Consider the following 13,886-nt stretch of genomic DNA (forward strand, 5'->3'; position numbering starts at 1 on the left):
TTATATAGAAATGCAGTGTGCTCTTGAAGCGTGCAAGATGAAATTTTATTAGTAGTATTTTACTCCACTACCACTATGCCACATTCTTAATTTGACCTTTCGGAAATATTCCTCACGCGCATGGCCCTACCTATAGCAACTATTCCGGGAAAATTTTAAAGGAAAAAACATTATTGACCTATTAAAAGGAAATGAAAAGAAAATTGGAAAAAAGAAGAACATTAACAGATTAATATAATTTATTTAGCTTAATTAAGCTGCGTACATTTACAATATATAATATATTTTTTTGAGATAGTAGCTCGTATGCTTTTCCTCTAGATCTTCAAACATTTTGTGTATGAGGAGATATCAATTAATTAAATTACAAGATTCTTGGTACTTTTGTGCATACATGTATTTATAGTATAAAGTGTTAAATAGTTACTATTACTATTCAATTGCGTTACAATATATCCATTTAGAGGAAGTGAGGAACATATAAGAAATAAAATAAATACGATAACTTTAATAAAAATATAAAATAGAAATTGGGTTTCGTGAGTCGTAATGGCTGAAGAATATTGAAATGATAACGTGGTGCTGACCCCAAAAGATATATGCAACGCAAGTGATTACTGACTAACCAGCCCAGCCGCCCCACTGCGCTGTCCATTTTAGGCAAGATGTGATGGGAGGTTGAGTTGGGGCTAAGATTTTATGATTGCCACAAGAATAAAAATTAATTAGCTAGCTTTGCAATAAGATGGCTGCTTCATTACAAGTTAGTGTTATTACGGAAAAATATTAGCCTTTGAAATTGGAGTACAATGTCATTGATCAATGATAAAAATCTTAGTGGAACTAATAATTAGATCGATATGGAAACCAATAGATCTCTCACTTCTCAACTACACAGGGCCAATTTGTGTTGCTAGCTAGTTTTTTCTTTCTTCTAGATGAGTAAGTTTTTGGTAGTTGAGAGATAAGAAAACACAGAAACAGTTTCACATATGATTAGTGGGTAATCATGTTCGATAATAAATATAATCGATTCAATCACAAGTTGTGGTTATGAGTGTCTTTGGCTTGTCTTATTCAGCTCAGTTTTAATGGTATATATTTTCTAATAAAAAAATTGGAAGTCAATGCAAAATGTGATAACTTCTTCTTTAACCACAAGTTATTGGGTCGTATTTCTTATTAATATTATTTTGAGAGAGTTGATCCGTACAATCTCCTTACAGATCTAGAGACAGCCTAACAAAATATATGGGTCAAGATTTGTTTTTTGCTTGTTTTTTAGCTTCTACTTTGTTCTACATTTAAGTCGGGGGGAGATGGATTCTCCATTTTCTAGCATTTTCTTGAAGAAAAATAAATGTCAAACAAGTATTAGTTGTTCCTAAATAACATTATCCTTCTCTAAATGTAGATGCCATTCCTATCTTTGACTAATCATCTAAATATATAATTGCTATTATGGAATTCAAAGTTTTGAGAATGGGTTAAGTCTTCTCGACCTTATCTATATATTATTTTATAGAGTCTAGTTACAAAATTAGTTATAACCTAAAGTTAGAACTTTATTCAATATCTTTTTATTTGAGGCGAATTTTGACAAATCCACCATTAGATTATATATTCTTCTTATATTCTCCATACTTGTAAAATTTCTAGAAAATTAAAGATTAATAGCTGTGTCATCAATAAATTATTTAAATTGCAAGTTTTTGTAGTTTAAAATTATGCATAAAATATAAACTTATAGATTACATAATAAATAATATTTAATTGACACAAAATTTGACATGTGTATTAAGAGTGTAAATAGCATGTAATTCAACGGTTAGATTTTCAAAATATGTAGTAATATTTATTTTATTAAGTAAGGTTGTAGTCTTAGGCTACAATTAATTTTGTAGTTAAATTCTGTCATTGTTTTATTACTCCTATCTCCCTTGAATTTGATTTGAGTGAAAACAAACATACCTCTCTGTAGGGGTGCTTTTTGGGGCTCAGGCCCAACAGGCGGGTGGTTCTGGCCCAAAAGTCCCTCAACAATGAATTTGTAGAGAGTAGGTTACAGAATTAGGTCTTTGACAGAGGAAACGTAGTTATGAACAAGCCATGCAACCAGTTGGACGTAGGGATATTCCTCCAAGCTTTTGGAATAACAGTCCGTAGGGCTGTATCTTCTGCTTTTTATCTTTAACTCCTTTCTCTTTTTTCTATCTTTTTCTTCTTCCTGCTTGCGATGCCTTGGCCATGGGGATCTCCTTCTCTTATATAGCATCCTTCCTAAGATCACGACCCTACATTTGTTAATCATCTGGGCCTCCACTTGAGTGCCTGTCCCATAGGACATCCTCCCTCTTTTCTGTGAGTTGCACTGGCCAAGATAATTCTGTGCTCCTGTCCTTTCCACATTAATGCGGCTGGAAAAGTAGCTCCTTGGCATTTAATGCGGCAATCGTGGTTGCCCCCCTCCCTGAACGTCATGCACTGTTCCTTCGTATTGGATGACTTTTCGCCATGCATAGGGTGTGAATCGGACACACACTTGGCGAATCCGAGGAGGTACTCCTCCTCGGACGTCCCTAAGCAGGCCCGACCCAACATGATTGGGCCGGGATATCCTATGCCCATGCCCTTTCTTCTTGTCGTGGTTGGGCTTAGTATATGTACTATGGCCCAACGTCGACTGATGGATTTTACCCCCACAATAGCCCCTCAAAATTCCTGGCTTTTTTTTGGGTCCGAGGAGAAAAGGCGGGATTTTGATACTCACTAGACAGTTCGTGGTGAATCACTGCTTCACACGTGTAAGGGGGGGGGGGGAAGCATGCCTTCACGTGCCTCATTAATGTTGAGGGCATTTAATGACCCAGGGGAAAGTAACCGCAGCTTTCAAGGTTTTACACTCGTCCAATCCAACGGTTGAAGGCCGGATCTACGGTGGACAGCGTTTCACTCGCCTTAGACGTAAGTGCGTCTGTTCAACTTCTTCCGAGTATAATAGGTTTTGAGGGCAGTTGTCCCTCACTTTTGACGAGCATTCCAATATTCAGAACGTCTCAGAGCTTTCTCCTTCAGTCCGTTCTCACTTCCGCTGCCATTCTCTTGAAGACTCCTTCGAGCTTTTTACCCGTAAGTGCGCGCTTCTTCTCCGTTATTCTTCATTAATCATACTGCCTTCAAGTTGTTTTTAGGATTAGAGGGGATGGGTAGGCTTCAGAAAATGGTAGATTCTCCGGTCGGTATGGCGGGCTTCAGGGCGAAGTATCGTATCCCACCGGAGGTAGGTTTAGAGTACTGTCATCTGGAGGACATTTTGTTCAAGCGGAGTACAGGGGAAGTCGCAATTCCAATGATAGCCTTCGTGGAAGGAGGAATGACTATTCCAATGGGGAGAATAACTAGGGATTACCTACGTGGTCATAGATTGGCCCCCCATCAATGCACCGCTAATCTATTCCGGATCCTGGGGTGTGTCGAAACCCTGAACAATCAGATGAACCTCGGCCTCTCATGGCATGACATGGTTCATCTTTATGAATGCCATAGGCTCGGTGACTCGTACTATCTAAAGTCCAGGACTGACGAAGTGAGGTTGATATCCTGCCTTCCGAAGTCCAGCAAAGGCTTGAAGGACGACCATTTGATCGTCTCCGGACCATGGTATGACGACCCTCACTGTTCGACTAGGGCGGGAACGCCAGGTGGGGTGTCGTAGTACTAGATTCCGTGGGGAGGACTTTAGTTTCAAGCTCCTCCCCCTCCTTTTTCTTTTATTTTGAACTTGTTGGCTTGGTTGCATGTCTCCTCGGACTAACATAAACCTTTTAACGGCCTTCGCAGACAAGGAGCGAACGTCCCCTCGGCTGAGCTTGATCAATATCCCGGCCCTAAATTACCTCCTGAGGTCCGAGATCTTCGTTAGCGAGGACGGACAACTACGGTCGGCTCCTTTGATTTTGGACTTCACTCCACTCACTCGAGCCCAGGTGGAAGCCGGACAAGCTATAAGGGCTGGCAGTCCGAGGTTGGCACGCATTGACGTTTCCATACCAGGGTTTCTCGTTGCCACAGACTTGCCTCCTATTCAGTTACCTCCCCAACGTGCCTTTCCCCCAGTAGTTATCCCAGAGGAGGAGGCTGGCTCTTCACATTCATCCTTAGAGGATCAGATAGACCAGTTTCAATTTACTGAGGAAGGGGAGGCTTCGGTCAGGGTAGTAGAGCTCTCCGACTCTGACGCTGATTTAGACCGCGCCTCAGCGGCTCCTGGTACTGGTTTGGTCATCGCACAACCTGATATCAGCGAAGATACAGAAGAAGAAGAAGGAATGGATCTCCAGCCGAGGACTGGCCTTAGGGGTCTTCTATCTAACAGGTCCAAGGGGCAAACCTCCAAAGAAGTCTCGAAAGGACAGACCGTCCCCAAAGCTCCCGTTCCTCCTCCCCTTCCCTCATCGGATACGGCGCTGCAGCCTATGCCTAACTTAAGGCGAAAAAGGCCTGTAGAAGAGACGGAGGAGGGAGAAGTTTCCCGTGAGAAGGCCGAGCCTAAAAAGAAGGGCAAGGAAACGAAAGAGCTCCGAGAGAAAAGGACCAGGTCCACTGAGAGCCGAGATGAGTCGGCCATTCTGAGGGTACCACGAACGTGGTCTCCTCGGATCGAGTTAGACGGCGCTCCAGTCCTCTGGGATGCGACACTATGGGAATCCCAGCGAGAGCAGGCTTCGTTCTTGGCTGAGGCGCTGCAGCAGCCTCTTCTCCTGCCCCGTGACATGGAGGGCCTCAGGAAGATTCGTCAGCCAGAACTTTTCATGTCACTGAAGAGGGATATGGCCGTGGTAAGTGGAATCTTCTATCTTGTCTTTGTACTGAGTACCCTCTTATCGTCTTGTTTTGATATCGTCTTCATTTCCGTCCGAGCGCAGGTCACTCAACAAATTTATATTGCTGAGGAGTGGGCCAAGAGGGCCCGTGAGGATATGCATAAGGAGGCTCAGTCCCGTTCTGCAGCTGAGAGGGCCGCTGGCGATCTCAAACGAGATTTTGATCGTCAGGGTAATGAGCTCAAGGAGGTGAAGAAGGCTAATGCGAGTGCAGAGGCTGGCTTGAAAAATGCTGAAAAGCAAGCTAACGAGTTGCGCAAGTAGCTCCGTCATGTTGAGGAGAGACTGGTCGAGGAGCAACAGGCGGTTTCGGAGCTTAAAGCTGAGCTTGCAAGGACCAAGGAGGAAGCTCGCTTGTCCAGGGAGGTTGCCGAGAAGGCTGTGGCGGCTTCGTATGAACGTGGAGTTCACGATACTGAGGAGAGACTGGCCGAGGAAGTCGCCACCGTCTGCAGGGAATACGTCACCTCGACCTGGGGAGAGGCCATGGATCGGGCAGCCGTCCCCGCAGATTCTGATCTCAGGAAAGCTGAGAACATCTTTTTCCCTGCAGAAATACGTGAGATTCCTGGCGAGGTCGCCTCCACTGAGCCTCTTCTAGCAGATTCCTCTGTTCCCGAGACTGGGGGCACGGAGCAAGCTACGCAGGGCCAGTCACCCGAGGATAGTCTTCGCATCAGCGAGATCCTTTCCCAGGCCCAGGAGATCGCCCCGGAGAACCCAGCAGCGGATGATCAGCTTGCCCCGACTCAGGGCCCTTAGGGACGTAGTATAGGAATTCGTCTGTTTTGCTTTTTGTGCCTCGTTTTGTTTGATCCTTGCTAATGTTTCTGAACTGAGTTACTTTGAACATTATATGACAAAAGTTATTTCATCTCATATATCGTTGTTTTATTCTATTTTGTTTTCATCATGAATGGATATTGGTTTTGCCATTTTACTGCTGAAAGTCAAGCAATAATGAATGAATACGTTAGAATGATCGATACTTTATAATTGGGCAAAAACGATTACAATGCTGACTTCTCCTAAGTCCGTGGCTAAGAATCCGCGCAGGACTTGGGCTCCCTTTAACGCTTATTGAGAATCGCACAATGGTTAATTTCCCTCAAGTCTGTGGTCCGAGGAGCCATGCAGGACTTGGGTTCTGTTTAACACTTATTGAGATTCGTTGCGTGGTTAATTTCCCCCAAGTCTGTGGTCCGAGGAGCCATGTAGGACCTGGGTTCTGTTTAACACTTATTGAGATTCGTTGCGTGGTTAATTTCCCCCAAGTCTGTGGTCCGAGGAGCTATGCAGGACCTGGGTTCTGTTTAACACTTAATGAGAATCGTTGCGTGGTTAATTTCCCCCAAGTCTATGGTCCGAGGAGCCATGCAGGACTTGGGTTCTGTTTAACACTTATTGAGAATCGTTGCGTGGTTAATTTCCCCCAAGTCTGTGGTCCGAGGAGCCATGCAGGACTTGGGTTCTGTTTAACACTTATTGAGAATCGTTGCGTGGTTAATTTCCCCCAAGTTTGTGGTCCGAGGAGCCATGCAGGACTTGGGTTTTGTTTAACACTTATTGAGAATCGTTGCGTGGTTAATTTCCCCCAAGTCTGTGGTCCGAGGAGCCATGCAGGACTTGGGTTCTGTTTAACACTTATTGCAAATAATTGTACAGTAGAACGATATCGAGTATAGTGTTTTTCATTAATAAAAGTACCTTTTCAGGTTATTTACATTCCACGGACGTGGCACTACATGTTCGTCCAAGTCTTCCAAAAAGTACGCTCCAATGCCAGCCACCGATGTGATACGGTATGGGCCCTCCCAGTTTGGTCCAAGCTTTCCCCATGCAGGGTTCCTCGCGTTGCCCAGGACTTTCCTCAGCACTAGGTCCCCGGGCGTCAAGGGTCTCGACTTCACCTTGGCGTCATAGCCCCGCTTGAGCTTTTGTTGATACTGAGCTAGATGCACCATCGCGCATTCCCTTCTCTCTTCGAGGAGATCCAGGCTTTTTTCTAGAAGCCCGTTGTTAGCAATGGGGTCGAATGTAGCAGTCCTCTGGGATGGAAAGTTTATCTCTAATGGGATGACGGTCTCGGCCCCGTAGGTCAACGAAAAGGGGGTTTCTCCCGTGGATCGGCGGGGCGTGGTGCGGTACGTCCACAAGACATGGGCGAGTTCTTCAACCCACCTCCCTTTCGCGTCGTCCAACCTCCTTTTCAGCCCATTCACTATGGTTTTGTTGATGGCCTCTGCTTGTCCGTTACTCTGCGGGTAGGCTGGTGTAGAGTATCGGTTGACAATCCCCATTTCACTGCAATATTCCCTAAAGGCCTTGCTATCAAATTGGAGGCCATTGTCCGAGACTAGGGTGTGTGGGGTACCGAACCTGGTGACGATATTTTTCCAAATAAACTTCTTGACATCAACATCCCTAATGTTTGCCAGCGCTTCAGCCTCGACCCATTTCGTGAAGTAATCGGTGCCGACGAGAAGAAACTTCTTGTTCCCGGCAGCTATGGGGAACAGACCTACTATGTCTAGGCCCCATTGTGCGAATGGCCAAGGGCTGGACAATGGGCTAAGTACCCCACCCGGCTGATGTATATTCGGAGCAAACCTTTGGCATTGGTCACACTTCTTCACATATTCCAGAGCCTCCTTATGCATGCTCGGCCACCAGTAACCCAGCGTCATAGCCCTGTGGGAGAGGGACAGGCCCCCCGTATGGCTTCCGCAAATCCCCTTGTGCAACTCCTCCAGAATGAGTTCAGTAGCCCCTGGGTGCACACACAGCAAGTATGGCCCTGAGAATGAACGTCTGTAAAGCTTGGAGTCCTCGGACAACCAGAATCGAGGAGCTCTCCTCCTGATTTTGTCAGCCTCGACTTTGTCGTCCGGCAAGGAGTCGTACTTCAAGAACCGGACAAGAGGGTCCATCCAGCTTGGCCCCTCACCGACGTTGTGTACCCGAATACCGTTAGCCTTCTCTTCCGTGGGGCGACAGAGGTCCTCGACCAAAATAACCCGCGGAAGGGGCTGAGCCGAGGAGGTGGCCAGTGTTGCCAGAGAATCGGCGTGGGAATTCCCACTTCTGGGTATATGCGTTAAACGGAAGTCGTCGAAGTGGGCTTGTAGGCGTTTAGCTCGGGCAAGGTACCGTTGCATTCTTTCATCTTTCGCCTCTAATTCCCCGCTTACTTGCTCCACTATGAGTCTCAAATCCGAGAATATGCTCGCGCATTTCCCACCCAACCTCCGGATCATGGATATCCCTTCCAGTAGTGCCTCATACTCGGCTTCGTTATTCGTTGCTGGGAATCCCAGTCTCAACGACTTTTCCAAGGTTATACCTTCGGGAGAGATTAGAACGAGCCCCACTCCGGAGCCCTTTTGGTTTGCTGCACCATCGATGTATGCTCTCCACTTATCGTGTTCTTGCAGAGAAATCGTGCTGACAAGTCTCCTATCGTCACTCAGTGATCCCGACACTTCCACCCCATCCAAGGTAGGCTCCGCAAATTCAGCTACCAGATCGGCGAGGACTTGACCCTTTATGGCGGTGCGAGGCATGTATCTAATGTCGAAGGCGCTCAAGATGGTTCCCCATTTGGCTATTCTCCCCGTGTAGTCGGCGCTACAGAGGACTGATTTCAATGGAAGCTGGGTTAGCACAACCACGGTATGTGCCTGAAAATAGTGGGGGAGCTTCTTTGTAGCTTGCACGACAACCAATATTGCCTTTTCGAGGGGGAGGTACCGGGTCTCCGCCTCCTGTAGTGACTTGCTTACGTAATACATGGGCCGCTGCGTGCCGTTGTCCTCTCGGATTAGTACTAGGCTCACCGCATGATCGGCGACTGCGATGTATGCATACAACACCTCATCGGCCTCGGGACTGGACATGATCGGTGGTCGGGCGAGGTATTCCTTGAGCTGTTGGAATGCTAAATCACACTCTTCAGTCCACTCGAAACCCTTCCACTTGTGCAATAGGAGGAAAAAAGGTCTGCATCTGTCCGCTGAGCGGGAGATGAAACGGTTTAAAGCTGCTATCATGCCGGTAAGCTTCTGGACATCTTTGGGATTCTGAGGAGGCTGCATACTATGAATGGCCCTTATTTGGTCAGGGTTGACCTCGATTCCCCGGTGGGTTACCATGTAGCCAAGGAATTTCCCCGATCCCACTCCAAATGAGCACTTGGATGCGTTCAGTCGCAGCTTGTACCTTCTCAGGATTTGAAACACTTCGTCGAGGTCTCTGATGTGGTCATTCACCAATTTACTCTTTACTACCATATCGTCTATAGACACCTCGACAGTTTTTCCCATCTGTTGCTCAAACATCCTAGTCATCATCCTTTGATAGGTCGACCCGGCATTCTTCAGGCCAAAAGGCATCACCTTGTAATGATAGTTGCCAATTGGGGTGACAAAAGCAGTTTTTTTCTGGTCTTCGGTGGCCAAGGATATCTGATGGTAGCCCTGGAAAGCGTCCAAAAAACTCATTCGGGGATGCCCGACAGTTGCGTCAACCAGTTGGTCTATCCGCGGCATCGGGAAAGGATCCTTTAGGCAGGCCTTGTTTAAGTCCGTGAAGTCCACGCAGACCCGCCATTTCCCGCTCTTCTTCTTCACCACGACTGTGTTCACCAACCATTCGGGGTAGAATACTTCCTTGATAGCCCCAGCTTTCTTCAATTTTGCGACTTCCTCTCTCACAGCGTCCGCATGCTCCTTTGACGGGCGCCGGGGAGGCTGCTTCTTTGGGGTAATAGCCGGATTAACGTTAAGGTGATGGTGTATTAGGTCTGAGTCAACCCTAGGGGCTTCGTAAGGATCCCAGGCGAATACGTCTTCATTTCGTCTTAGAAAATTAATTAGCGCCGACTTCTCCTGTGCTGGTAATTCCGAGCCAATTTGGAAAAATCTCTCGGGGTCTGATCCGACGAGCACTTTCTCCAACTCTTCACAGCTCACCTCTATGGCCGGTCCTTCATTACCCGTAGCTAGGACCGGGGTCCTTGATTGCTATAAGCTATTCTCGGCTGAAGTGGAGGGTCCGCTGCTTAATTGTCGAGCAATTGCCGATACCATGCATTGCCTGGCCATTCTTTGGTCCCCTACTATCTCTTTGATTCGGCCCTCTGACGGATATTTCACTTTCTGGTGCAGTGTAGATGACACAGCCCCTAGTGCATGAAGTCATGGCCGTGCCACAATAGCTGTGTAGGGGGAGTATGCGTCCACCACGATGAAGTCCACTTCCACCACTTCTGAGTCTGTTTGCACAGGCAATCTAATCATGCCTTTCGGGATGACGATTTTTCCCTCAAAGCTAAGCAGGGGTGAATCGTATGGCGACAGGTCTTCCTGCTTCAAATTCAGCCCCTTATACAAGTCTGGGTACATCACCTCCACGGCGCTACCCTGATCAACTAACACCCTCTTCACATCATAACCTCCTATTCTGATCGTCACGACTGGGGCATCCTCATGGGGTTGAATAGTTCCCTCCTTATCCTCCTCCGTGAACCCAATTAATGGCAGGGCCCTCTCTCTGGCTTTCTTGGATCCCCTTTTGCCTGGCTCTGTCGGGAACCTACCCACTGACATTACTCTGAACGGGCCGGAACCGGTTCTCCCAGGTGCGGCAAGAATGACGTTTATCGTGCCTATGGGTGGCCTCAAGGCGCTTTGCCTGGTATCGACATTTGACTGCTCAGGGCGGTGCAACAGATGCCTTAGCTTTCCTTCTCAGACAAGTCGATCCAAATAGTTTTTCAGGTTCCTACATTCGTCAGTGACGTGACCAGGCTCTTGGTGATACGCACAATATAGATTCTGATTGCGTTTTGAGGGGTCGCTTGCCATCCTATTCGGCCATTGAAAGAAGGGTTCGCGCTTTATCTTCTCCAGGATCTCGTGCAATGGTTCTCGGAACACAGCGTGGACTACCTGAGCCCCTGTGGATCCCGATTGTTCCGTATAATCTCTTCTCGGCTTATTACTGCTACTGAAGCGGTCCGACCTGAAGTCCCTTCTCTCTTGAGGGACAAACTTCGCCTTTCCCTTCTCAGTCTGCTGGTCCTCTTCGACCCTTTTATACTCGTCTATCCTGTCCATGAGTTGTCGCACGCTGGTGACTGGTTTCCCAGTGAGAGACTTTCTCAAGCCATGCTTTGTCGGCAAGCCCCTTTTGAAGGTACTGATGGCGACGTCATCGTGGTTTCCTTCTACCTCGTTGTACGTCTCCCAATATCTGTCCAAGTAGGCCTTCAGCATTTCTCCTTTTCGCATGGATAAGGATAAGAGGGAGTCGAGGGGCCGAGGGACTCTAGTGCTGGTGATGAAGCGGGAACCAAAAGCCTGCGTCAACTGTTTAAAGGAGTCTATGGAATTCGGTGGGAGGGCATCAAACCATCTCATGGCCAGGGGTCCTAGGCTGGATGGGAACACCTTACACATTAATGCCTCGTCCCTGGAGTGGATGGCCATCCTTTGGTTGAATTGGCTCACGTGCTCCACTGGGTCAGTCCGACCATTGTATAGGGTAAACGTTGGCTGATTAAACCGCCGAGGAAGCACCGCCCTCTCTATTTTACGGGTAAATGGCGACTGGGAGATTCGATCCAGGGCCTTGCTCATGGCGTCATTGACCAGGCCTTGGTAAGGTGGGCTCTTGCGACCGCGTTTGTGAGGCCGCTCTTCCTCATAGGAGAACGTCTCACTTGGAGGGGTTCTCGTCCTTCGTCTGTATTCATCATTCTCACCACTGCTAGTATCCGAAATGGGCGAAGGATGTTTTTGCTGGGCTCGACGCAGCTTCTTCTTCAAATCATCAATCTCTTGCTGTAGAGCCTTCCGTTCGTTGTGCTGGTGGGACGCGTGATCTTTCCCTTTCGAACGACTTCTACTCGTGTGAGAGGTGTTCACACTGCCCTCTTGTTGATTATCTTGGTCTTTCGCTCATTCAAGGTTTACAAAGTTGTCCTGTCGTTGAGATTCTGCACGTCCGGTTTGGCGCGGACCTGATCCTTCCATCCCTTACTGTTTCGCTTGTCGAGACACAAGTTCTCCCCACAGACGGCGCCAATTGTAGGGGCGCTTTTTGGGGCTCAGGCCCAACAGGCGGGTGGTTCTGGCCCAAAAGTCCCTCAACAATGAATTTGTAGAGAGTAGGTTACAGAACTAGGTCTTTGACAGAGGAAACGTAGTTATGAACAAGCCATGCAGCCAGTTGGACGTAGGGATATTCCTCCAAACTTTTGGAATAACAGTCCGTGGGGCTGTATCTTCTGCTTTTTATCTCTAACTTCTTTCTCTTTTTTCTATCTTTTTCTTCTTCCTGCTTGCGATGCCTTGGCCATGGGGATCTCCTTCTCTTATATAGCATCCTTCCTAAGATCACGACCCTACACTTGTTAATCATCTGGGCCTCCACTTGAGTGCTTGTCCCATAGGACATCCTCCCTCTTTTCTGTGAGTTGCACTGGCCAAGATAATTCTGTGCTCCTGTCCTTTCCACATTAATGCGGCTGGAAAAGTAGCTTCTTGGCATTTAATGCGGCAATCGTGGTTGCCCCCCTCCCTGAACGTCATGCACTGTTCCTTCGTATTGGATGACTTTTCGCCATGCATAGGGTGTGAATCGGACACACACTTGGCGAGTCCGAGGAGGTACTCCTCCTCGGACGCCCCTAAGCAGGCCCGGCCCAACATGGTTGGGCTGGGATATCCTATGCCCATGCCCTTTCTTCTTGTCGTGGTTGGGCTTAGTATATGTACTATGGCCCAACGTCGACTGACGGATTTTACCCCCACACTCACCATGATGTAAAATTTCGTAATAATATTTTGGCAGTTCTACTCTAAAACAATTTTGACAAAAAATTAAATTGTTTAATTTTTAGGATGCAAACAGCCAAAAGTTTATCCTAAAAAAAAATCAGCTTTGATAATAATAATAAAAACATAAGAAGAGAAAAATGATCATACTCTATACCTTGAAAATTTCTATTTTGACCTATGGTTAGCTAGCTACCATCATGTTGTCCCTTTGGGTATTTGAGAACCTCCTTCAACGGGACATGTGAAAATTAATATTGATGAAAGTTCAAAGAAAACCATGAGGCTTTCGAGGGGGTGATCCAGGGTCCACCAGGGCAGCCGATCTCATTGGAAATCATTTAAGCCCACAACTAGCTAGGTAGGTTTTCTCTAAAGGCTAGACTACACCAATATTTTGTCGAATTGTGGGCTACGCAATGATTTTTACTCTCTTTTTTTCTTCTTATTTTTTATTATTTAATTTTATTTTAATTCTTGAGAAACAAACACATAGAGAGGAGGGAGAGGAATGAGGTTCTAATACAAAGATATACCGCAAACTCTATTTTTGTGTTAAAATTTAGAACAATGTCCCTTCTCTCTCATGTGTGTGTTTTAAAAAAGAAGAAGATAATTATCTCACGTTACTTAAATGAGTATATTATGTGTAGTATAACTTATTTCATTCTCTTTTAAAAAAATTTAAACTTATTTGGGATAAGCTTATAGGAACATTATATTAGAACTTGGTCCAATCTAGCATTTACATGTATATAAATTATATGCTTAAACACATTTTGCCACTCCCATGGATATTTGTGCTTATTAGGATTGTCCATAGGTCAAGTTTGGGCTCTACCCGAACTATCCAAATTTTGGCAGGTGGTAGAACGGAAGACCCACTGTCGACCGATAACTTTAATGAGTTGGATCGAGTCGGTTGTTCCATGTCATATCAGTTTTGGTTGAAATCAATAGAGGTGGCAGTGATCTCGATTTCAATGGAAAGTGATAAAGATTTGGTGAGATTTTGTTGGATTTGGTGGAAATCTTGCCAGATCTAGCAAGATCTCTCAACAAATTAGCCAAAATTCGCTGAATATAGTGGAAAAATCACTAGTTTTGGTAAGATCTCATTGGATTTGGTTGATATTTTACTGGAGTTTGGTTGGGTTTTTGGTCG

The 13,886-nt window shown here is 46.3% G+C and overlaps 1 protein-coding gene across 1 annotated transcript; it reads right to left on the minus strand.

The window, feature by feature from the left end:
- Positions 1 to 10,630: 10,630 nt before the first annotated feature.
- On the minus strand, positions 10,631 to 11,173 carry LOC126690794 (uncharacterized). The gene has a single exon (XM_050385922.1). The coding sequence runs from the start codon at positions 11,171 to 11,173 to the stop codon at positions 10,631 to 10,633; it is 543 nt and encodes a 180-aa protein (XP_050241879.1).
- Positions 11,174 to 13,886: the final 2,713 nt, after the last annotated feature.

This window comes from Quercus robur, chromosome 7, assembly GCF_932294415.1.
Source record: "Quercus robur chromosome 7, dhQueRobu3.1, whole genome shotgun sequence".
Lineage (NCBI taxonomy): Eukaryota > Viridiplantae > Streptophyta > Magnoliopsida > Fagales > Fagaceae > Quercus > Quercus robur.

Excerpts from the sequence above, each read along its gene's own strand:
- LOC126690794 (XM_050385922.1), bottom strand. The coding sequence starts at position 11,173 with ATGCGAAAAGGAGAAATGCTGAAGGCCTACTTGGACAGATATTGGGAG.